Raw genomic sequence first — 26,985 nt, 5'->3', positions numbered from 1 at the left:
ATGTTGTTGTTATTTAAAGGAATTATACTACGAAGAATATGAGTGAGGAAAATAAAGTAGGGGAGAAAACAAATATTAAAAGGCCTAGGGCATAGGTTCACCAATAAATAATACTCCAGGGTAAAACATATTAATCAATCATCAATGTATCAATTAATTAGATCATAAAGGGCTTTCGCTACGTATTACAATCACAGAGTTAATTTACCGGTATTAAATCTCATCTCTCGAATCTTGACTTAACCATTTGTAAATTAAACTGCCTATTGAAACTAGGCCTTTATATTAATTCTCATCTCTCGAATCTCGAATCAATATTGCTAAACTCATACAATTAAACCAGTGCTAATCTAGTTGCAGAGCATTAAATCAATCAATAGGAAATTAATTAACAACATTAACAATCAATAATAATAAATCATCCCTTCATATTATTTATGGATCCCCAAGAACCCTAGAAATAAACTACTCGTGCATAATTAAATATAAACTAAACAAAGAAATTAAACAAGACATGATAGAAGAAAATAAAATAAATAATTGAGATTAAACCGAGAGTTGTAGAGACATAAATAAGAGAGAAAATAATACTAAGAGTTTAATTAAGGGAGAGAGAGAAAAGTTAGAGAGAGAAAGAGAAAAGAAAACTAAATTAATAACTAAAACTAAAACTAATTAATAAACAAAACTAAACTAAAAGAAAACTAAAACTACCTAATCTCCCCACGTGTTACTACTACCTCCCTTTTATAATTTAGGAAGACTTTCCCACTAAGACTTGAACTACTATAAACTAAGATACAATTATGAAAATAAAATCCTATCAAAAGATAACTAAGCAAAAATAAATCGTAGAAGAAGTCTAACAAATCCCACTAAAACTAGGACTACTAAATTATATCTCAGTGAATTGGGGACAATCCACCCAACCGACAATGTTGGACTGTAGAACTGTAGGAGCATATAAACCCAACAACAGTAGGCCCAACTTCACGGACCCAAGTTCACAGCATACGAAACTTCAAATCTTCCCGATTGGGCCTGGTCAAAAGTACAGAGAGCTCGGCTGCTATGTTTCATGGGTTTGCGTCTTAGGCTTTACTCCTCCTTGGACTTGGAACAAAATTAGTACTCCAACTGAATCGAGCACCTATTCACCGAACTAAATTTATCTAGCTCGGCCTTGAGCTGAATATACGGTCATAAAATACGGTCAAACTCCAATATCTTTGTAGTGGCTCAATATGCTCGAAAATTGTCATAAATCTGCAAATTCCTATAAAATAATACCAACTCTACAAAAACACTAAAAAACGTACATTAGTAATAAAAATAGCTCCGTAGAGCTCAAATAAGCACAAATATGACCTTGGGACGGGGAATAAAAATATATATAAATTAGACTTATCAGGGTTTGATGGGGCCTATAGTTGTGGGGACAATGCAATATGTTTAAATATTGACAAGAAATGAGGTTAATCTCACATCATATTTTGAGAACAAATGCTTAATAAAGGTAATAAATAGTCAATAAAATTGCACTTGTAGATCTTACCATAATTATGTTAACTATAGCTTTCAGTGATAACGTGTTTAATTAGATTTTAACTAATTAGTTAAAAAGTTTTAATATCTCAAAAATGCTATCAACAATTCTTCTGCGACTCTACATTGAATTTCGTTTTGTTTTGGTGTGTTTAGTTCTTATGCTTGATAATTACCATCTATTACTTACATATATTCTTACAGTCCTGTGAACATATTTGGGCTCTGGTGGGTCACATTCCTAATGATATCAAATGGTTGAATTTTTTTATTTATTTATTTTTTTCAGGCAGAGAAGCCCACACTAGCCAGTATAAATTTGGATATACCTGTTGGAAGCTTAGTGGCAATAGTAGGTGGTACTGGAGAAGGAAAGACATCATTAATATCTGCAATGCTTGGGGAGGTTCCTGCTTTGTCTTCTGATACAAGTGCTGTCATCAGAGGGACAGTTGCTTATGTGCCACAAGTTTCTTGGATATTTAATGCAACTGTGAGTTGTTTAATTATGTTATCTTTTGTCTTATTGGCAGTAGAGATACTATTCAGAAGCTGGGCTTGTTTTCAATTACTAAAGTGGACTGGTCGTCTCTACTTTATCAGTTAAAATATAATTAATGTTTTTTTGTTAATTGCTTCATTATGAAGAATTTCTGTCACTCCTAAATATGGGCTCTTGTAGGTACGCGATAACATTCTATTTGGATCAGTATTTGAACCTGCAAAATATGAGACATCACTCAATGTTACAGCCTTGAAGCAAGACCTGGAATTGCTTCCAGTAAGTTTATGTTCATCACTTGATCGATGCTTCTGGATATTTTTTATATTTCATTTTGTCCATGCAGTTTGTATTAATTCATTGTTTCATTTATTATACTATATATACATATATATATATATATATATATATATATATATATATATATATATATATATATATATACATGTATGTTTTTTTTTTTTTTTTTTCTTTTGTGTTTTATACATGTAATTTTTTTGGTTCTTGATCAGGGTGGTGATCTTACTGAGATTGGCGAAAGAGGAGTGAATATTAGCGGTGGCCAGAAGCAAAGGGTATCAATGGCTCGGGCTGTGTATTCCAAATCAGATGTTTATATCTTTGATGATCCTTTGAGTGCTCTTGATGCACATGTGGGTCGCCAGGTAATTATTGGGTGCCTACTTGTTTTTATTTTTTGGGTTCTATTTTTTCTTGGAGGTTTGTTGTGCTTTTATTAATCTATTAGTTCAGACTCAAGACACTCTTTGATATTTGTTAATATATGACAAGTTTTTTGGACTAGCTTACTAAACTTTGATTGCTAATATTCATTTGTTGACTGGGCATTTAAGCAAAACCAAAATATCCAGTATTTTCGTAATAAACTTGTGTATAATATATAATTATCCCTGCTTTTTTCGTCAGTCTTCTATTACTGCAGCTGTATTTAACGAAGAATGTTGGAATTTAGTGGCTTCTGCTCATGTAAATAAATACAGATTTGTTATTTTGTCCTGTCACAAGCATGAGTTGACACAGCAAATCATTGTTGGTGATGTGTGAGCATTCATGATTCTTCTATACTTATTTTAAATTGTAACAAATCTGAGGCGCAATTCAGTCAAAACACTACACAAAATTGAGAGAAGGCATGATCTATAAAGAAAGACGGGCTCTTCGATTAATAATGAAAGATAAAAAGGGTTAACAATCAGTGAGCTGTTCAAGAGGCATACAATCTTTCCCCCTACAAAACCAGATTACACTTCTGCATGTTGAACTTATTCCCTCCCTCTCTTATTATTACACCAATCCCTAGGATGCTACTCCTGCTCTTACATTCTGCTGCCTTCCTCTGTCTTATCAGTTTCCTTGCCACCCATATTTCCCTTCTCACTACCTGGTTGCTGTCTTGGCGACTTGCGTATGTATGTTGACTGGTGGCCTGCTATGGTTTATTACTTATATAAATAGCTTAGAGTATTTGAAACACATTTTTATGATTCACTTGAGTAGGGGTTTTTTTTTAAGCTTATATCTTAGTAGTCATTTTCTTAAGCTTCTTAGTAGTCATTTTAATGATTCACATTTTCCCTTTTATCACTTATTAGATTAGGATTTGCTTTTCGTCTCCTAGTTGGTTTTAGGGTATTTTTTTATTCCTTATTTGAGTTAAGATTTGTTTTCAATTTCTAGTTAGATTGCAATTAGTTTCCAATCCTACTTGGGTTAGGATTTGTATTCCTAGTATGGTTAAAGTTTGACCTGGTCAATTTTAGATTCTTACGTTTTATTATGATTAATGTTTTTTGTATTAATTTGGTTTCTTTGTTTGCAAGCCAAATTAAAGGCAGGTATATCGTTTGATAAAATTGGTGTTTATTTTGGAATTATTTTGAGTGTATGCTTGTAGGTTTGTTTAACCTAAAAGTCCTAAATAACACTCGTTGCATTTTGTGTTAATCTTTCTAATTGCAATCAGGAAACCGATCTTCTAATTTGCAAGATTATATTTTTTCCTACATTTTCTTCACCATACAACACTAGGCCATGTACAAAATTCAATAAAATCGTTTTTAAGATTTTCAAGTTTACTTTTCTGGAATTTCCATGAGTTATTTCTCATTAGCTTGTTTCAGGTTTAATTTGGGTTGCTTGATCTATTCAACTTGCTCAGGAAAACAGTATATTAAATTCAGAGAGGAACTAAGAAGTGGAATTTTGTGTGACTTTTTTTTTTTTCTTTGTCTAGGATATTAGACAAAATTTCCCTTATTCTTTCTTTCTTCCTCCTTTTTGGACTTTTTCTAGAGATAACGTGCAAACTGGTATACTTTGTTGGCTGTAGTACTTATATTCTTACTCATCAGCTCAGTTTAACATGGGTTTAAGTAATAAGGGTGATATCTTTGCTTAAGCATTATGTATGGACTACCTTTTTTGGGATTAAAAGTCACTCTAGGAAGTAGCAAGTAGCATTATTAGTCCTGCGACTCCTGCCTTAAATTGATGAGATAAATAGGCAAAAAACATTCAAGACTTCTATAACTGAAGTTCACCCTTCGCCTCCACCAATTTAAATCATAGCGAATATATCCCTGCTCCTCTTACAAGCCATTATAAGCTATAACATCCCATCCTCTACAATAGCCACACCTCCAACTCCAAGGCACTAACCCATTGATAATGAACACTATTTTAAACACTAATGCTGATCTCTAGTGTCTGCCTGACTGATATTTTCTTTTCTTGTTAGATATAGAATATCGTCCTGAATTATCTCTATAGTCACTATTTGTTTTTGAGAAGAATGCCTGTCACTTTAATCAATTCTCTCAACCTGGAGCTGTTTGTGGGAGAGAGGGTATCACAGTGCTGAAAGTTTTTTAGATAAATGATGAAGAAAGCAGGAGGTGCCAGGCCTAGTAGGTTTAGGCTCGTGGGGAAGTGGGTGAGGTAGGTTTTTTCTAAGAATGGGGCATTAGGAAAGATGTGTTTCCTTGTAGAATTATAGTAGAGTTGCTGTTTTCTGTAATCTCATAAAGTAGTAATGACTACCTTTTCGTAGTAGATTATTGGTGCTTCATCTGTTGAGTTATGGTTTGATTATTTTTTAATTTTTTTAAAAAATTATTATGATCTGTAGGTTTTCGAGAAGTGTATCAAGGAGGAGCTTAGTGGAAGAACTAGGGTACTCGTCACAAACCAGCTGCATTTTTTGTCACAAGTTGACAGAATCATCTTGGTTCATGATGGTCTAATTAAAGAAGAAGGTACTTTTGAGGAATTGTCTGAGAATGGAGTAATGTTCCAAAAATTGATGGAAAATGCTGGAAAAATGGAAGAATACTCAGAAGAGAAGCTTGATGTTGAGAGCAGTGATGAAAAGGCTCCAAAAGTTGTAGCTAATGGAAATTTAAATGACAAAACAAGTGTTACAACTGATCCACAAAAACCTAAAGAATCAAAATCTGTTCTGATCAAGCAGGAAGAGCGAGAAACAGGTGTTGTGAGTTTAGATGTATTAATGAGGTATTTGACTTTTATAGCTTTATATTCCTGACGCAATTGCTTAATGTCTTTTCTGGCTTAACACAGTTGCTTACCAGTTATCTTATCTATTATGTCTGAACCATGATTTTCATAATTAGTGCTCTTAAATTGGCCTACCATTATTAGCTAAAAAAGTGGTATCATGTCATCCATCTAATCAGTTGTTTTCTTTTTCTTAAATTATGATTGTTGTATTGTGAATACTCCTAATTGGCCAACGCTCCAATAACCACAAAAAATTCTCCCCTCCTTTTTTGGATGTTGTTGCGAATGGGGTTGGGGAGCAAGTCCATTATGCATACTAGTGTAGGTTTACCCATTCACATTCCTCTGCTTTGCAAATGAACATGCAGGTTTTTAATATGTGCAGGAGGGCAGGTAGTCTGTCTGTTGCCTCACGTGCATAAGTTTAGATGGCATCTTTATTCACCATCTCTAATGTCCTAATCTGAACGTAAAGAGGGCTGGTGTATGGCTTTCACATCTCATTGTTTGTTTATCTTGTGGGAGAGCTATTTTCCATATTGTTGCCTAAAGGATATGGAGGACTTAAGCCAGTACATTTCCCCCTTTCTTTTTGACGACAGGGAAGAGTTGACTAGATCAAGATGTTGGAAACTTTTGTTATTGAGCTTCCATTATATTAATGACTTTGACAATTCAATTTACATGTACATATCCTTTAGCTGGAATGTTATCATACTTAACCTATAATTTACCCTTCCCCTCCTCCTTCATAGCATTTCCTCTGACTTCTATGATTCTAATCTTATCCTTTTCTTTCGGTTGAGCTAGGGTTCACTTCCTATTACCCTTAGTTGAAGTTCCTTTCTGATGAAAAATTGCAAATAGCCCCTCCCTTGAGGAAGAGCCTGGATTTACTCACTGGTATAAATGATGCCTAGACCAAGTCTCTTTTGTTATTGGATAATGAGGATATGAGCAGTGCTATTCCTGTAGAAGCTCTTTATGCATAGCTGTTGTAGCTGGAGTGTGGCTGTATTTTCCGGTACTAGTCTTTTGATACGGCACTTGCATGCTATCACTGGCTTCTAGTTTTAGATTGGTTTAGGTGTGTGGATGGGGAAATTCTTACCAAACAAATGTTGAGGTTTAAAAGATGTAGGCTATTTTTTTTTTCCTTCCTAAGCAGTGGAACCTGGTATCCTGGTCTTTTTAGATTTACTTTTGTATACTGTATGCTCTATGTAATATAATTAAGTACCTGTTGTCTTAGGTTTCCAGAAGGATTTTTAAAGGAAATAAATTACAATAAAGTTATTTGGTCAAAATATGAAATGACTGATTACCCAGTGATATGCATGATCATGTTTGAAGAAACATGCATTGAAGACCTTTATGTGGCTGAGTTTTGCTCCTATGATAAAGAAAAAAGCTTGACCTATAACACCCCCAAAATTTGAGTCTTTTAAAAACAATAAGAGTAACCTTTTAAACTTTCAAAACCCAACCATCGAACTTTGGGAGTTTTACTGCTACTCTTATTTTCCATAGAAAATAAATGCAAAGCAAAACAGAAAATAATTTAATAAAGTGGTCTAAGTGGTGACAAAAATAATATTCATTACATCCAAACTGTAAAACATTTTAAAAACAATAATTAGAAGGAAAATAAAAAAGTTCGGAAGTAAACTAAATTTTCATAGCTACGTGATTATTCTAATGTCTCCTCACACGTAATTGAGTACCCTCTTACCAACCTTGACCATGCGTAATCTCAAGGTAAGTAACCTCTGAAACGTTCACCTAGTAGCCTTCGTCGATGAAAGATCGGTCGGGGATGACGACTTGGGTGAAATTTAAAGAGATGGATATTGTATCAGCTTTAGGATTTAGGTGTATATATAACTTAGAAAGCTTAAATTGAATTGCTCTAGAATATTCAGAAGATAAGACTCAATTCAAATTGAGTTTGTTGCAAGCTCCAACTGATAAGGCCAATTTCAAAATTTGTTATTATTTTTTTTTTATCAGTTTTCAAACCAGTCCAGGAAATTATCCGAGATCAGCTTTTTTAAAAAAAAATTAAAAAACCGAAAATAGAAAATAATAATTATAAAATTTATTATTCCCTCCGTTTTTTTTTATTTTTTATTTTTTATTTGCATCACTTGGTGGTGCGCGGAGTTTTAGGAGAGTAATATAATATTGTGAGTGGGTGAATAGTTTATTATAGTAAAAGTTAGATGTGGACTATGAAAGAGAAAGAATGTGAGGGAGAGTAAATATTTTTACTCCCTCCGTCCCTTTATTACATGCCTGTATTCCTTTTTGGGGTGACCAAAATTAAATGCCTGTTTCTATTTATAGGTTGTACTTTTTTACAATATTATTCTCTTTTTGATGATTTGTCACCCTTTTCCTTTTTCTTTTTTGTACTTTAACATCAATTCCTAATACTTTCTCTCTCCTAATTCCCAACCACTTTTTCTTTCTCTCTATCTCTCTCTAACCCCACATGCATATTTATATGCCCAATTATTAGTTTTAAGGAATCTTTAACTTTCTTAATTTCCGTGCAAAATGAGAAATAGGCATGTAATAAAGGGACGGAGGGAGTATTATATAAGTGGGGACCATGGAGGATAGAGAAAGGATAAAATAATTTAAGTGGGGTTTAAAGTAAGAGAGAGAAATGATAAAATATAGTATAATGTTACCAAATAAGGAAGTGATGCATTTTAAAAAAAACACCCATAATAGGAAAGTGATGCATTAAAAAAAAAAAAAACAGATGGGGTACTACAACATATAAATTTGAAAATAGTTATAAATTCAAAAGTTTATACTAGAAAATTCGTTGACTAAATATGCTAAAAAATTTAGGGTATTACATGACCTATCTTCCACACAATGCACCACTCCTTTGCATGTGGCAATAATATTTTTAAACCAGCTGATCAAGTAGACTCTTATAAAACTAAAGTTGGATCTTCTTTTTGCTCTATTGCTACTTATTATATTCTTCATCTTTGTGGAATATGGGGTTCATCATATGTAGAAATTTGCCTCTTTTGAATGCTGCAGGTACAAAAACGCACTTGGAGGGACATGGGTTGTTATGATACTTCTTATGTGCTATGTCTTCACAGAAGTTCTGCGAGTTTCAAGTAGCACTTGGTTGAGTGTTTGGACAGATCAGAGCAGCCCCCACAGATATGGACCAGGATTTTACAATCTGGTCTATGCTCTTTTATCATTTGGTCAGGTGACTATTGGTTAGATTTGGTTTCTCGATGAATAAATTTTTTTCCTGTTGGTTGGCCATAACTCGGTATATGAAGGGTACAATTTATAATACATCTGTAAATGTTTCTTGGTCCAGGTCCTGATTACATTGCTAAATTCTTACTGGTTGATTGTTTCAAGTCTTTATGCGGCTAAGAGACTCCATGATGCTATGCTTAAATCCATTCTTAGAGCTCCAATGGTTTTTTTCCAAACCAACCCGCTTGGACGTGTCATTAATAGATTTGCAAAGGACCTTGGTGATATTGATCGAAATGTTGCTGTATTTGGAAATATGTTTTTGAACATGATGTCGCAGCTTATATCAACATTTGTTTTGATTGGAATTGTGAGCACCATGTCCCTATGGGCCATAATGCCTCTTCTGGTCTTGTTCTATGGTGCCTATCTATACTTCCAGGTATATCTAGCATTCTGGTTTGTCTATTATCTTGAAAAGGCTCTGAAATTTGTCTTCGAATTTTAAAGAGATACCCTTTCATATCATGTGGTTTACTGGGATTCTTCTCATTGCTTAATGATACCTAAACTACAACTTAAAGAGTTGGAAATCTCTCTTCGATGAACCTGAAGCATAAAGTCCCTCTTGCTTTTTAAATGTTTGATTAGGAATTTATTTTTCACCTTAATTATAGCCTCCAAAAGTCATCATCAAGTCAGTTGTCTCATGTTTGTTTACCTATATCTTTAATCTATAAACTTGAGATGATAGAGTACTGGCACTATCCTATGTGACACAAAATCTGGTCCTGATTGTTTATTTTTTATTTCTGAACATCACATGAATTTCTTGCTTATTTAAACTCTTGTTATGAAATGGTCACAATCATTACCATACAATGAAATAGGATAATCATATCGTGTAATGGAGGACTCATGCTCTGATAATATAAGGTTATTGTCCTTTATGATTTTCAATCATGTTACTCTTTTTTTTGCTGCAAATTTGGATACTGTTCTAATCTATTGACATCTGAGTAACTGAGTAAGTTTCTCAATATTGTGTAACATGAGAATTATTTAAAGTTTATTGATGCTGGAAATTTCTCGTCATTCTTTGTGGTCCATATCACAATCAGACCATAAGCATAAACTGAGATGCTCAGCCACTTGATGAATTTGCAATTGCACTTCTGAATAGCTTGCATTCTTGTTTTGCAGAGCACAGCACGAGAGGTGAAAAGGTTAGATTCAGTCTCCAGATCACCTGTTTATGCACAGTTTGGAGAAGCATTAAATGGGCTAGCAACTATCCGAGCCTACCAAGCCTATGACCGAATGGCCAATATCAATGGGAAGTCCATGGACAACAATATCAGATTCACTCTAGTGAACATGAGTGGAAATCGCTGGCTTGCTATACGTTTGGAAACACTTGGGGGTCTTATGATATGGCTTACAGCAACTTTTGCTGTCATGCAGAATGGTAGAGCAGAGAACCAAGAGGCATTTGCCTCTACTATGGGGTTGCTTCTTAGTTATGCCTTGAATATCACAGGGCTGTTGACTGGAGTGCTAAGACTTGCAAGTCTTGCAGAAAATAATTTCAATGCAGTTGAACGAGTTGGGACATATATTGATTTGCCTTCTGAAGCCCCTCCTGTTATTGAAAGTAACCGACCTCCTCCTGGTTGGCCTTCATCAGGTTCTATCAAATTTGAGGATGTGGTGTTACGTTACCGACCCGAACTTCCTCCTGTATTGCATGGTGTCTCCTTCACAGTACACCCTAGTGACAAGGTTGGAATAGTTGGACGAACTGGAGCTGGGAAATCTAGCATGCTCAATGCATTATTTCGTATTGTAGAGCTCGAAAGGGGAAAAATATTAATTGATGACTACGATATTGCCAAATTTGGACTCACTGATTTACGTAAAGTATTGGGAATCATACCTCAAGCACCTGTTTTATTCTCAGGTATGTTTCGCTTAGTTATGGTCTCAGTTAATTTTCTCACTGCAATTTTCTCACTATGGTTAACTTTGCTGTCTCTGACCCTAGTTTTGAGCGGTGAATGGGGTACACTGTACTTGTGCTGCAAACTATTTAATTGACGTGAAAGTCATTCTTGCTTGTTAATAAAAATTATATATTTATTATAATATTTTTTGACATCTATATACCTATGCTAAATCAGTGTTCTTTTTTGGAGGGAATTTTCCCTCCTAAACTCTTCTTTATGTTTTTTTTTCTTTTTCTTTTTTGGAAGAATTGTTAATTGGCCTTGGAACTTCATTATTTATTTCTGATTATGATTGAATATTGAGCTACATAGAAAGTAGCAATGAATCTGATAATCTGTGTTAAATTGTTTTGATCATCATTAATGATGTTTATTTGTGCTTAATTGGGTTGACCACCTTTACATGATTGCTTTGGAATTTCTCTTTTACATATCTAAGGTTGTTTCTGAATCACCAATGTCTTTTTCATTGATTTGTTTTAAGATATCTGTTCTAATAGTGCCCTTCTTCCTTTTCGTTGGTCTTTAATTATATTGTCGTTTATCTTCTAACATGTGTACATCTTTTTACTGCTAACTTTGGGTTTGACCTGATCGTTCAATACTTCAATCCATAGAAATACTCAGAAGTCAAGAGAGGACTTTATTTATTTTTGTTATTGGTTTTTTAAAATCTATTCTGGATCCAAGATATATATGAATTTATGTCCCAAGTTCTTCCACAAATGCAATAATTTCCAAAAGCATAGCATTTCTTATAAAATATCTTCTAAATATTGATCATTACTTTTCTTAAAATGTTAACACATCAATAAAATCATTTCTATAACTTAAGATCATTTTATCATCATACTTTTTATATAAAGCCAATTTTCTGCACCTTTTTAAGAGTATTCTACTAACTATAATGATCATAATTATTCTTGTATAATTAGGATCTGTGAGGTTTAATCTGGATCCTTTCAATGAACATAATGATGCTGATCTTTGGGAAGCTTTGGAGAGGGCCCATTTGAAGGAAGTCATTAGGAGGAATCCTTTAGGTCTGGATGCTGAGGTATGTTTTTCAAGAGGCTTTTGGTTGGTGTTACAGAGTTACACTGAACAAACTTTCAAGTTACAAGTATTTTTATTTTACTGTTAGTGTCTATAACCAAAATTTTCACAAGTATTAGTACTTGTTATGACTTTTCGTACAATTGTTTATATCTTGACTCTTGAGAAACAATAATGCTTGTATTTTGTAGTGTACATTTTTGTGTCTCTCCATTACCTCACTTGGGCTCTGTTCTATTCTGCTTATTTTTTCTAAACTTGAAATTATTTTATTTGAATTTGTTTTCTTTGAAACTTATTCTGTATGATATAAGCTTGTTTGAATGAAAATACCTCATATGTATTTGAGAATATCTTTTGTTATCATATACTTGCATAAACTAATTTTTTCCAATATCAGAAGCCATGTAGGTAAGATTTGACAGAGGAGGGTTGAAAAAGGATTTAAGATAGTGCAAACTTCAATATGCTAGTGGAAAGTAATAGTTGTATGTTTCGCCGTTTCGGTGACCCATTCATTGTGTATCACATGATAAAGAGCTTTTGAGCTTAGGTGGATTCTAGAGTATATGACAATGCAAAAGACGTGATAGAATCTTTATAAGTCCTATATTGGATTCTATATTTATCCAAAATCTTACCTTTTCTTTGTTGTTGCATCTCTTACACGCTTAGTATACCTTTAATGTTTCTTGGTTTCATACATTTGAAAAAATATTTTCATCTTATAATTCTTAATTTTGTTTGAAGGTCTCTGAAGCTGGGGAAAACTTCAGTGTTGGTCAACGTCAACTTCTAAGTCTTGCTCGGGCTCTGCTCCGACGATCCAAGATTTTGGTTCTTGACGAAGCAACTGCTGCTGTTGATGTGAGAACTGATGCTCTAATCCAGAAAACAATACGAGAAGAATTTAAATCATGTACAATGCTCATAATTGCACATCGACTTAACACTATTATTGACTGTGACCGCATCCTTCTTCTCGAGGCTGGAAAGGTATTTTTCTCTTAACATTTAGTTAGTTTATCTTATTTTGTATTAATAACTTCTTTGGACTGTTATACATATTAAACATAGCACCAATGATATGGGTGGTGATGGAATATAATTCGATGTGGGTGGTGATGGAATAAAATTTGATCTTTGTATGTTACTCAAACTCTTCATTTCACCTCAAATATCCCTGCCGGATTCTCGACACTTGAACACTTCACTTTTAGTTCAAAATCATGGAATTTTTCCAAAAAATAGCTGAGTCAGGTGCTTAGACACGTGCCTGTGTCAGACATGGGTACTTGAGTCCAAGTAACATAGTGGACAATGACATTCAGAGAGGCAAAATGAAGAAGTTGTAGCTAAACATTTTTTTTTTTTTTTTTCATGCATCACTTGCCAACTTAGCAAGTGATTAATCAAAATTTGTATTCAAGAATTAAAAATATAAAAATACTGCATGTGTGACTAATTAAAATTCAATAATTATATAAAACTAATCAGAGAGCTTCAAGATTTTGTTTTATTACTGTTCCTAGTTTTGGTTTCTACGAAACTCTAGACAGCTTGCTCTTTGTTAGTATTACACTGTATTAAGTATCCTGGATGTAATATTGGGGCCAGTATGCTGCCGTCTGCAATGTACTGTGGAATAATGTCACCTTTTTTTGTAGTGGTATTTTGGGTTACTTTATGAGCATATGTTGTCCTTTTCTTGAACCTTCCAACTACAGACTCTTAATTCTCGGTCCCTCTCTCATTCAATTATAGAATTTCCAAACCATCTCCCACCTCATCTACTTTTATTTTAAAGTATAATTGCTAAGCCAACAACTTATCACACAAAACCCTATCCAAAAGTTGGTGTTAGTATTAAATTTGGAATATAAGGAGTATTTCATTTTAATCTAGTGAAGAAGAGCCCCTAACTCTTTGGGTGAACCTGAAAAGGAAAGGTTCGGTTGGAACAATTTTCTGACTTGGATCGGAATTTTCCTAATTACAATGAACCTGAATAGGTAAGTATTTGAACTGAGCTAAGATGATGACCATTTGCCACTTTTATAATGTCACATGCATAACAACACATTCCTTGGGAGGATTGGTACTCCTTGTTCATAATATGTGAATTACTCAAAATACAAGATTAGATAATGCTTGATACTAATCAAAGCCCTGCCCTAGTTGCAGCCTGTAATGTATCCAGGCTGGCCTTGCACCGTTAGAATACCATTCTAGCAATGGCTGTTCTCTAGGTCAAGGTGAAGCTCTTGTTACATTATATCTCTTCGTGGGTTGCTCTGATTAGGAACAAAGTTTCTTTCTGGATCACATGTAAGTGTTATATCTTAGAGTGAATTACATAATCTTACTTTATGTGGTATGGGGCATTTTTTTATTGTTCAAGAGGTCAGGAGTTCACTCCTTCTATGTCAAGTCAGGAGAGTGCTAGCCTAACCAGACTTCACAGTAGGTATATGGAGAGAGTGAGTTTGATGAGCTATTTATGTGTATATGGGTGAAAGAACACGTGCATTGGACACATGCTTATGGAGATCTCCGCACAATTATTTGTTTAGATGTTAGATAGATGTTTATGTTGTCTTAGCATCTCCTAAGTCTCTGGTGGACTGCTAGTCTCTATCATCCAAAGATCTCCTTAACAGAAGTCTCTTTTTTATCTAGTACAGGCATTTGATGCACTTGGCTTCAACTATTTTGAATATAATGTGAGACTGTTAAGGGGGGTAATGAAACTAGATAGAATTTATTTTTATTTTATTTTTTATATTCAATGAAAGCAACAATAACAAAAGAATGGTCGATTTTTAAAAAATAAGAGATCAGAGAAAAAAAAAAAAAAAAACTTCCTTTAATTAAGAAATAAATATCTAGATTTCCAGTAACTGAATTGGCAAAGAGGAGCACTAAGCCACTAACCACAATCTGCTTTAACTTAAAAATGGTTGCATGGCAAACCCACACTATTCCAACATACACAAGTATTTGCTATGTACAGAGTATTATTTGTTCAGATTTTCATTCCTACTCTCTGGAGAATTGAAGATTTCTAATGCAACTAGGCCAAAGATTTTTAGGCGTGCAATTTATTCGCCAATAATTGAGCCTTTAACCATGTCTATTTGTGTCATAGAGTTGTTTTCAATTTATATATTAGGAGATGTCCTTGTGGGATATTCTGTGATGGGCCCTTATAGCTGTTAAACAAGCTTAGAGCACTTCAATTTTCATATTTTCTTTCCTTTTTTTATTATCTCTGTTTCTGATTGAAAGCAACACTTGCCTTTTTCATCTGTTTCTTATTACTCGAAACACACTTCAATACTTGGTAAGGGTTCACTCCTAACCTAAATTTTCTTCTCATTTTGACTCCACTTGCACTAGTTTTTCTTTCTCTTTTTCACTTACAATTAAATATACCTTCACTAGCTATATTTTATAATGTAAAATTTCCACATTGGTCCCCACCCTATAATTCCTTGTAAACTTTATGAGTACCCTACTAATTAATCAAAAGTAGAGGGAGTATTAAAAATCAAACTCTCTGACAAAAACAAAACATATGTTCGGCAGTTGATGGAGGTAACTATGAAATCTGCAGTCATGTTGTTTGGTTATTGAGAACTGCTCTTTTTTGCAAAGAATATTTTTTTGTTGTCTTCATACCATGTAATGATGAAGAATGAGGATATAATGTGTGCCTATTCTTATTTGGGGTCAATTACTAAATGTTTTGTAATGAACACCCCTAGACCCCTCCTTAGGCTAGTGTATATGAATTGCAGTGGGAAAGGATACTATGGACAAACTACTTGGAATTTCTTAGGCGAGCAGAGTAATGTGTGAAGAATTGGTAACGATACAGTCATAATGCTATGGAAATTGTTAAATTCTTTTGATGATGTTAAATACAAATCTCTCTCTCTCTCTCTCTCTCTCTCTCTCTCTTTTCTCCTTTAGCAATTAACTTATATTTTCACTCTGATATCCTAATATGAAACTCTGTTTATTTCAGTTTTTAAATTTTGTTCACTTCTCACTAGTTGGTTTATATCATAATCTTTTTTCAGGTTCTTGAATATGATACCCCAGAGAAGCTTCTCTTAAGTGAAGAAAGTGCCTTCTCCAAGATGGTTCAAAGTACTGGAGCTGCAAATGCTCAATATTTGCGCAGCCTTGTACGTAAAGATGTAGTTGAAAATAGGTCAACAACTGGAGATGATAATGGGCTAGATGGGCAAAGGAGGTGGTTGGCATCTTCAAGATGGGCAGCAGCAGCTCAGTTTGCCCTTGGTGTTAGCTTAACATCATCGCAGAATGACCTTCAACAGTTGGAGATTGAAGATGAGGATAACATTCTGAGGAGGACAAAGGATGCAGTCATTACGCTACAGGGTGTCTTGGAAGGAAAGCATGACAGAGCTATTGAGGAGACTCTCGAGCAATACCAAGTTCCTAGAGATAGATGGTGGTCGTCTCTATATAAAGTTGTTGAAGGTAATTTTTTTTTTTTTAATATCATTTTCCAATATAATACAGTTAATTTCTACGTAGAATTAATGACTTCTCAAGAATGTGCTAAAAGCCTAAAACATTACTAAATTCCTCAAATACACTTGTTTTACAGAAAAACTCTCTACGTATTGTCTTTTTTTTCTTTCTTTTTTTTTTTTTTATTTTTTTTTTATGGAACTCTTGGTAAATTGACCTTTTTTTTTTTTTTTAACATGTTTATGATAAATGCAAAATAATAAACCACTAATTCAGGTGTAATAAACAGACTGGTGACTCACAGCTTACTGAGTTAGCAATTGTGGGTGAATACAAATTCCCCTCATTGGTGGAAAAATATGAAACTATTTTCATGCTTTGTAAAACCACAAACTCAAAGCAGTTTTATATTGGGTAAAACCACTAATTAAATTAGCGGAGTTATGGTACTGAGGGAATGTAATTGATAATAAATGGGTTGAAGAATTTTGCCTTATAACATTATCTATGAAATCATATATGCAGATGTAACTCTGGCTATTCCAATGAATATATGATTTTGATCAAGGTTAAGGGTTTTAATCGAACTTGACTTTTAATGGATTGGGCCAAATTGTTAGTCCAATTTAATTGAAAAATAAAATAGAAAAATGTAAGTTCTTTACAAAAAAAATTCATGTATAGTCTTTGTTTTCACATATACTTAATTTTATCTCTCTCCATTATTATTTCTTGCTCAATATTGGCCTACCCATTATTGACTTGCTATTGACCTGTGATTCGCATTGGCCCAATATAATGTGATCCTCTTTTGACCTCCATCAATCTATACCTACCTTGACCAGGTAACTAGGTTAACATAGATGTCGAGATTTTAGGAACTTGAGAGATATGTCTACCTTGCTCTGATTATGTCATTTAATTTGATTTTTTTTTTTTTTTTTTTTTTGATGGTCATAGCCAAAGATGGGATTAGTTGCCCGTTTGCACTGTCTTCTGTTAACCATAGTATTAATAGAGTAAGTTCAATGAACTGATTTACATTGTCTAGTTTTCATATCCAACACATAGTTATGTAATTTTTCTTACTTTAACTAGCTCAGATCCCATGCAATGCATGAATAAAACTAAGTTTTTTTTTTTTTTTTTTTTCTTTCAATTATTTAGACTCTTACGTTCAAAAAGCGTTAAGATCAATTAGTATACGAACTTACAAAGTATATCTTGGTCTCACACATCAAGATTCATAATAATAACTACATGTCAGTTGTATGTGAACTTGTTAGTGTGGCTATGCATGACTAAATAAGATAATGTATGACGAATAACAAGTTTGGATGGAGGAAATATATTTGCTTGGTGGTTTTCATGTCTGTACTGTTATTGACACACATATATCATTAAGAGTGTCAAACTTACTAAATAAAAAATAATTAATATATTTTATGCTATGTGAATATAATTCTATTTCTACTATCGAATTCTTTTCTAAACTGAATTTTGTGATTTTTTCTTCTTTGCAGGTCTTGCAGTGATGAATAGATTGAGTCGAAGTAGGCTTCATCACCCTCATTACAATTTTGAAGACAAGTCTATTGACTGGGATCATGTCGAAAATTGAGAAAATTCATGAGTTGATTGTATGTATAATTATTTACAAAATTTGTGACCTTTTGCTTTTTATCGAGTCTACTAACTACGAAATAGACAGGTTGACAATGAAACTGTAATACTGCATTTTTGTAGCTCCAAAGCATAGAAGATCTTCTATTGCAATCGGCGGAATTACTATATGTTGAAAATTAAGAATATTAACCTCCTTGATTAGCAATCAGTAAACGATAATTTAGCTTGTTGCTAATTCGAACTATAATTATCCTTAATTTAAATAATTTATATGAATTTTGTTCATCATGGAATCAACATTTTTCCATTTTTTATGAAGAACTTTTGAAAGAAAAAGTACACATAATGGATATTGTTAGGGTTGTTTGACCAAGGCTTAAGAACAGGTGAAAGTCAAATTATTGACATGGAAAATCTAAGATGTTCTATGATCTTAAATTTCTCTTTTAAATGTCGGTACATTTCAATTGCAGGTAAAATGGGGGTAGATTGATAAGAAAAAGGTGAACTAATAAAGACTGAGATTATTGACTAAATTGATGAAAATTGGAAGTCGTACAAATTTATGAAATTTATTAAGTAGACTCTTGCTAAACCAAATTGAAAAATATATATAGACCGAGTCTTTTAACAGAAAATTTTACAAAAAAAAAAAAAAACGGAAAATTTTTAAATTACCACCCAAAAATATAATCATTTTTGAACTAACTACCTGTTTAATTTTTTATTTTAAATTATCACTCCTTAAATTAAATAAATGCTCTCATTACCACCACCCATTTCAAAAATCCGGTGAAGTTTTCGTCTGTGGGCCCAACCTAACTAACTTCCCTCCTATTCTTTTCTTTTTTTCTCTCGATTTAATCCTCTACTCAACCTATCATCATTTCCTTCATTGAATTCAACACAGCCAATTTAATTTCATTTCTAAACCCCCAAATTTTACAAATTCAGACAAAAAACCAACATATCACCACCATTACAGTGTCACCCTTCTCATTCATTTTCTCTCTCCTCCCCTCACTACCAAAAACCTTCCTTCTTCTTCTGCAGCATCGAACCTCTAAACCCATTACAACAACTCAACACACCAACAACTCTGCAGCATCGAACCTCTCAACCCAGTTAATACCCACCTCCGACCCCACTTCATCTGCAGCCGCAAACAACCGCGCAACGACTCACATCCCCCTCTCCAAACGTAATAGCAGCCCACAAAAAGGAACTAATTGCGACAGCTAAGCGCCAGCAACGCAGTCGTCGCAACTTTCAATTTCAGCCCCACTTCAATTTGAATTCAAAGCGGGCGCTCCCTAATTAAGATGCGGTCGCTCCAATTTTCATCCAATTTAATCTAAGAGGCGGAATACTTAAAGCGCTCTGAAATCCCAAGATTTCATGAACCATAATTCCCAAATCTACCTATTTACCCCAATTATAGTGAAATTTGGTAGAATTTGGTGATGGAAATGTGAGTTGAAGTTAGGAGAGCGTTTCTAAAGAGAAAAATTGGGGAAAAAATTTGTCAAAAGGGTCAAATTGAGCGTTAGGTGGGGCCCATAGACGGAAAATCCACCGGATTTTTGAAATGGGTGGTAATCTGAGCATTTATTTAATTTAAGGGGTGGTAATTTAAAATAAAAAATTAAACGGCTGGTTAGTTCGAAAATGGTTACATTTTTGGGTGGTAATTTAAAAATTTTCCAAAGAAGAGTTTTTCTAAGCTATGCCCTTAATGTTATTGAGTTTTGAAGGTGTGTCCATGTTTTTTCAAAATTACAAGTTGTCCCTCCAACTTAAGGTGTTTGATGAACTGCCTTCTGGCGTCAACTCGATGTTAGTAATTGTTAAAAAAAAAAAAAAGAAGTAATAAGAAGCGGATGAGAAAAAAGGAGAAGAAATACACAAAAAGTTTGACATATATCAATGGTTGCTTTTTGAAGAATGAAGAAAAAGTAGATGAGAAAATGTTTAATGTTAATCCCTTTATATAACTCTAACTCAATTTGGGCGTGAAAATTTTATCCTAAGTCTGGTTATTAACAGTTAACACAACTACTAACATTTGTTTAACATTAGAGGGTACGGCTGAATAAAAACTTTAAGTTAGAGGGCACATCATAAAATTTTTAAAAAAGCATGGGCACACCTTAGAAACTCAATAACTACGGGGGCATACCTTTTTAAAAAAAAAAAAAAGACTTGTGTAAGCAACGATTAAGTGGTGCAACTATTGTGCCTAAACTAGACTAGTATGTAACGGTTTGCTTATTTTCTTGAGATCTGATATACCCTAAAATTGGAACAGCGGTCAACTAATCAAGCCATGTGAGAGCATGAAGGCATGTTAGGGCTTCCACATGAAAGAGACGAAGTTGCTAAACAAAATTTTCCTCCCCTCATCTATCATAACTCTAGATGAGGTGGTTATCATCCATCCTAATCAGCCTTTGTAGTAGCTTTTGCCAAGAGCATCTACTTTCAGGATTGTTTGGTCATGAATCATAGTTAGTCATCAATTGACGCTAAAGAAATGCAAGCGGGTATCTGAGGATCCGAGATATTTAACGCCTCAAGGCATGTTAGATCTGGCGTGTTGAGCTAGTGTAGAAATATCAATTTTACCACTTAGGGGTCGGATATGACCTTGGTCGTTTTGAAATCTATGACCATTCTTTTTAACCTATATACATAGGTGTTGTACACTTTTGTAACAACCAAAAATGTATAAAGTCGTCTTGACTATAAAGAACCAAGATAAAATACATTGTCCCAAGGGGTGGAATCATCAATTTGAGAGCAAGTATCCAACTGAAAATTTGGTTCGATTATATCTAGCTATCGAACAAAGTGAAACACAAGTTGTGGATCTTCCTCTAGAGAGCCAAAATAGTCACAAGAGACTTGTACCTGCATACCTTGATGTAGACACCTAAAAATGTCTCCCCAAAACCAAACCCGGTTATGAACAACCTTTCACCATCATTATTGTTCGGGTTGAGTATTTAATCTTGAAGTTCTTAAATCCATATTCAATCTCAATATATTTCATAAACCAACCCAATTCCTAGCCTATTATGCTAAACTATAACTTTCCACTTTTCGTGTCCACATTACAAAACCGAGAGAAACTGATTTTGTGGACCTATAATTTTAATTCAAACGTTATTTGGTGTAATATTCCTTTCAATAATATTTCCAACGGTATATCATAATGTAATACCCCGTATTTTTATACGTATTTTATTTGAAATAAGTATTTTGTAAAGTATTTAAATAAATTGAAATGTTTATTTATAGTATTTTAATTATTTATTTAATAAGTTTGGAAATATTTTATAAAAGGAAAGTTTGTTTAATTAATTATTTTATTTAAGTTGGGGTTTAATTTAAGGAAATTTTATTTTAGTAAAGTTTTATTAGGAAAGGGATTAGGAAAGATTAAAAAGGGAAAGTTTAGGAAGAAGGGTTGCTAGAAAAAGGGGTATAAATATTCAACACTTGGGGCAAATCAAACTTTGCCCAAAGTGGAGAAAACCCAAGGTAAACTTTCTCTCTCTTCTCCTTTATTTATTTATTTTTTTTTCTTTCTTTTCCCCCTTCCCCTTTTTCGACCTTCACCATCGGCGGCCACCACCACCAGTGGGCCGCCGGCCACCAGCAGCACCAGCCGGCAGTAGCGGCAGCCACCAGCAGCTGGCGACAATCGGCAGTGGTGGCCGACCAGCTGTCTGTCTGCCCGTCTTCTTATTCATGAAAAAAAAACTAAATCTTTCTTTTTAATTTTTGTTAAACCTTAGATCTAATTATTAAATATGGGTTTCATGATGTTTGATTATAAGTAGTATGTAATTTAATTTTCAGATTTTAATTCTAATTAAAAAGCCCTAATTTTGAAACCCTAGATTCATAAATTATTAATTATTGAAGGATTATGATATAGGATGTTTTAAACCTTTGATTTAAGTGTTTTAAAGCCTATTTACAGCAAGTTTTCATTAAAATATAATGCTGGAATTTTTTGGTAGTGCATTAAAAATCAAGTTTCTTTAAGGAATCTTAATTACCCATTAGTTGGGATAAAAATATAATGTTTTAAATATAATTTCAGCTTATTTTATTTAAATTATGAGGAGTTTAATAATGGTGTATATTGCTGGAAATTTGTGTAGAGAGGATTTTAATACTCTTCTATGATTTTAAATTGTAGGAGACTTCGAAGTGAGTGATTTCTATTAGTCGTGGCGATATTAAGATCGTATTCAAGGTACGTTCACGTACTTAGCATAATTTTATGAAGTAGTAGCATGCTAAATGTGTTTAATTGATTACAAGTAGTATCATGCTAGATTTAGAATGGAAATTATGATTTGGTTGTTATTGGTGATTGAATTATGAAGCATGATTTATTTGTAATGGATTAATGGTTGGAAAATAATAGTTTGGAATGTTGAATGTGAACCACACTTTTATTTATAGCATGATAGAAAGCATGTTTAATTAAACTAAATATTTAATTTGGTTTGGAATATTAAAAGAGAATTTTATTATGGTTCATATAATTTTTATTGATGCTTTAAGCATGGGAAAGGAGCTATGTAAATGTCTATGTACAAGAGGAATAAATTGTATGTTGGTGCCTTAGTGCACTTAAGGTGTTTTTAACACCGAGGGATAGGATTTTTGGCGCATTAAGCATTTAAGGTGTCTTTGACACCGAGGTAGATTTAAAAAGGGTTCAACATTAAATATTATGTGGTCACTAGTTATTCAAGAATTAAATTAAAGTGTTTAATTATTTGAATAATCATGATATTTGGTATTGTTATGATTTGAGAGTCATCACCAAGTTGAATAAATTGTAAATAACGTAAAGTGAAAGAGATTACGCACCAAAACTCTTGGAACGTATATACCTTGAGTATGAACATATGGGGGGAATTATGCGACTTTATATTTGATTATAACTTCTAATGGGAGTACAGGACGCTGTATTTTCCTTTTATTATTATGTGCAGGAATTCCGCCACTTACGATTGGTTCTTTTATAATGGAACGGTTAGCTCCCGTGTTAGTACCCCTTTATTGGGGCAGGTTAGGGGGGAAACCCGTTCGATGCGCAATCAAAACTAAATAAATTATTTAGTTACTTAGTTGAGAAGTTTTGTTGAATGTTGTATGCTTGAAAAATAGGTGCAACAAGGTATGTTGTGTGTTGATAGGTAAATGCATGTTAGTGTGTTTAATTATGCTTATGTACTCAACTTTGCTGATTGTGTGTTTCTTGGCCTTGTCTTTACCTTGGCCCTATGATGACCCATTTTTAATGGAGAGTAGTGGAAACAAGTAGAGAGAAGCTTTTCAGGTGATGAAACATATTCATGATGGGCATGAGCGAAGAGCGAATCATGCTAGTTTCCATAAGTATGTGATGTGTTATTGCTTTTATTTATTTTATGATATTTCTATTGCGAGACTACCGTAAAGGTTTTAAATTGGATTGTTTTGTTAAGGGCCTACAATGGTTCCAAGTTGTAGGTTTGACTTTGTTTACTTTGGTTTGACTTTACTTTCATGAGTTGACTTTTTAAGTTGAGTCGTTTTAAAGTATTTTTAAAGGTAAGACTTCCGCTGTGTGTCTTTGATAGTTGCCTTAGCCGTTTTCACGGTAGCGGTAATATCTTAGATCGATGTTTCTATTTAAAGTTTTAAACAGGGCAAAACAGGTATTTTAAAAGAAAGGAATTTTTAGGGTGTTACAAAGTGGTATCTGGGAGCTTTGGTTGAGATTTTATTACCACTAAAGCCAAAAACGTGTTTTAATTTTAAAATTGGCCAAGTACTTATTAATTGGTGAAATTTTTAAGAGAATTATTTTATTTTATTTTATTTGAGAAGATCAAATATTTTATTTGATTAAATTAAAACCTGAATATTTTTTATTTTAAAAAGGGGATTCCGAATTTTTTTTTTAATTTCCGAATTTTTTTTTTTAATTTTAATAAATGTTCGAAATTTTTTTAGGGGGAGGGCCGAAAATTTTTGGTCTTCTTCCCTATTTATTTTCGAAAATTTAAATTAAAAAGGAGTCAAATTTTTTTTTTTTTTTAGTTTGTTCATTTTGCAGGAAAGCAAGGATTAAGGTAAGTATTATGTGTTTACAGTTTTTAAAGCATGTTGGTGAGAATGGGTAGGAAAGAATTTGGACATATAAGTTAGAAATAATCATGTTCTTGTATGCATTAATGTTTAGGTTGTGAATGTTTAATCATGTGAATAAATTGCTGGAGGATATGTATTTATGTGTTTAGAAATAAGAAAATTGTTTGATTGAATATTGAACCTAATTCATGCAAGAACTGTATTATTTTGTTTTCTTTGGGAAAGGGAATTCTTTTCTAAGTCTTTTCTTTAAAGGATGCTGAATCTTCCTAGCAGATACACCGTACTAGGCATTCTTACTGAAAAACCTAATGAACATCCCTATGATTATGTTTAAAAGATTCGCTTTTACTGTTCCTACAGGAGCAATGTTTTAAGGGACAAAGTTTTTGATAGCCCTGATTGTATATCAGCTATGATTGTTCATTGCTTGCCTGATGAGCCTCCTTATTATGCTATCAAAGAAAAATTTTCTGATTTCTATCTACCAGGGGACATCCCAAATTACTACAAATATAGAGACTATTATGGATAATGGTACCCGAATTACAGATTTTTGATTTCTTATCTTGTTAGGGTCGAGAAAGCCCATTGTCGACAACTCCACCTTCCATACCATGACTATTATTTCGAAAATCCAGTGGGGCAAATTCGCCCTTCTCCTAGTCATCAGTCAGGGAGTTCCTCTTCTTCTTCTTTTTCCTCATAGGGTGGTCAAGCAGAGAATGGAGAGCAAGGGGAGGAAGATAGTTCACTCGTGGAGATTTTTAATCCAAATCCACCTCCAACTCCAATCATTATAGAAATTTCTTTTGATGAGGAGGAAGAGGGAGAGTTCGTATAGGTAGACCCTGAACCAGAGTCACCTGAACCCATGGAGGAGGCAGATGATCCTGAGTTCGACCTTGGTAGCTACAAGCAGTCGGCGGACAAGAGAGATAACGTTCGAAAGGATTAGATTTTTATAGATTTCTTCGTTATTGATTCTCAGTTTTAATTACAGTTTATTATTCTTTCAGTTTTAAAATAATAAGTGGCATGACCACAGTGAGTCAGTGAGCTTATGTAGTACATAAGTTTCTAGAACTCAATTTTATTTCAGTAATGCTATTTTATTTTAATAAATAAAAATCCTATTTATTTATTTGTTAAATTATTTATATTATTAATAAATAATTCATTTTATTTTCCAAAATCTTCCATTTCACATAACTATTCCAATAGCCAAATTCCAAGCAAATTAATTCCAATAAATTATTTCTAAGCTATGGGAATCTATGGGAATTATTTTTATTTATCTATGTGATGCTTTATTAAATGTATTGTTGTTTAGCAATCAATAGTTGATTGCAAAGCTACAAATTTAGGGAATTTTTAGCTTGTGCTATCCCAATTTGTTAGCTTTAAATTTTATTGTGAATGTTTCAAGGGTGTTAAGTAATAGATGAGTGTATGCCTTGAGAGTTAATCAAAGTTGTTTCTAATATAGACCGTTGTTCTTAATTTAGGAGAAGCAAAATGGCAGGGGGAAGTAATTCTGGTACTGATGGGGGTGATTTGAGTGAGGTTGTGAGGCAGTTAGAAGTTATGGCCTAACAGTTGGCACAGAATTCAACCAACAATGGGGATGCTTAGGGAGAAATTTTTAAGAAGGTGGCCCAAAGCAAATCACCAACCTATCAAGGAGAGCCTGACCCTACTATACTGGAAAATTGGTTAAGGGAGTTTGAGAAATTGTTTGGTGCAGTTGGATGCCCAAAGATTTCTAAGGTGGGCTGTGCTACTTACTACTTGAGAGGTGAAGCTGATCTTTGGTGGCAGCAAAATGAAACAACTATTAGAGCATTACCTGGATTATATTGGACTAAGTTCCAAGAGAAAGTGAGAGATAAGTTTTACCCTAGCTTCTTGCAGAAGCAAAAGGCTGAGGAATTTTCAAACCTCAAAATGGAGGAGATGTTAGTGACTGAATACTATACAAAGTTTATAGAGTCGTCTCATTTTGTTGAAGAGTCTGTTTCTATGGAAAAGGCAAAGGCTAGGAAGTTTGAGAGTGGTTTGACTACTGATTTACAACTGAAGTTGTGTGGACAAGTGTTTGAAACTTTGGATGAGGTGTATGGGAGAGTTGCACACTTGTATGCTTTGGGGTTGAAGAAAAAGAAGGAACTGGCTGAGGTGGAAGGGAAAGAAAAGAGAAAAGAGGTGGGGCAAAATTCTAGGAACCAACAGGGTAACCAAAACAACTTTAAGAAGCAAAAATACCACCTTAACAACAACAACTTCCACAACAACAATAATTCCCAAGGTAACAATCGTCAAGGAGGACGTAACTTCAATGGAGGGGCTAGGAACAATAACCAAGGGAATAACAAGAATGAGAGGTGTTATTTTTGCAAGAGATGCAAGAATAACCATCCTGGAAGAGACTGTGATGGAAATCTGGTTACTTGTCGTGCTTGTAACAAGTTAGGGCATAGGGAGTACGAGTGTTTCTCCAAAGGTTCTAATAGGAATAAGCAGAATAATAATTCAAGAGGGACTCAAAGGAGCTTTCAGGGAAACAATAATAACTTTACTGGGAATAAGGGAGTGTAGTAGAATGGAGCAAAGAACAACAACGACAACAATAGGAACAATCAATAGAAGGGTGGAGCTACAAGAAAACTGAATGTGTTGAGTAGGCATGAGGCTGATTCTGCGAAAGATGTCATCACTGGTACTTTTTCTATTCACTCTATTCCTGTTAAAGTTTTGTTTGATTCTGGTGCAACTTTTTCTTTCATTTCGAAAAGAATT

The 26,985-nt window shown here is 33.7% G+C and overlaps 1 protein-coding gene across 2 annotated transcripts in view; it reads left to right on the top strand.

The window, feature by feature from the left end:
* The window catches only part of LOC145580151 (ABC transporter C family member 2-like), a 34,927-nt gene extending 16,736 nt beyond the window's left edge, over positions 1–18,191 (top strand). For both annotated transcript variants that reach the window (XM_081637535.1, XM_081637536.1), the window contains 11 exons: positions 1,835–2,038; positions 2,228–2,326; positions 2,560–2,712; positions 5,196–5,581; positions 8,651–8,831; positions 8,949–9,272; positions 10,034–10,790; positions 11,772–11,893; positions 12,643–12,888; positions 15,978–16,404; positions 17,922–18,191. In XM_081637535.1, coding sequence (XP_081493661.1) covers positions 1,835–2,038; positions 2,228–2,326; positions 2,560–2,712; positions 5,196–5,581; positions 8,651–8,831; positions 8,949–9,272; positions 10,034–10,790; positions 11,772–11,893; positions 12,643–12,888; positions 15,978–16,404; positions 17,922–18,019 — 2,997 coding nt within the window. In that variant the 3' untranslated portion in view covers positions 18,020–18,191. The remainder of the gene's footprint in view (positions 1–1,834; positions 2,039–2,227; positions 2,327–2,559; positions 2,713–5,195; positions 5,582–8,650; positions 8,832–8,948; positions 9,273–10,033; positions 10,791–11,771; positions 11,894–12,642; positions 12,889–15,977; positions 16,405–17,921) is intronic.
* Positions 18,192–26,985: the final 8,794 nt, after the last annotated feature.

Source organism: Chenopodium album, chromosome 14 (assembly GCF_948465745.1).
Source record: "Chenopodium album chromosome 14, dcCheAlbu1.1, whole genome shotgun sequence".
Lineage (NCBI taxonomy): Eukaryota > Viridiplantae > Streptophyta > Magnoliopsida > Caryophyllales > Amaranthaceae > Chenopodium > Chenopodium album.
This window is presented reverse-complemented; position numbering and strand designations above follow the sequence as displayed.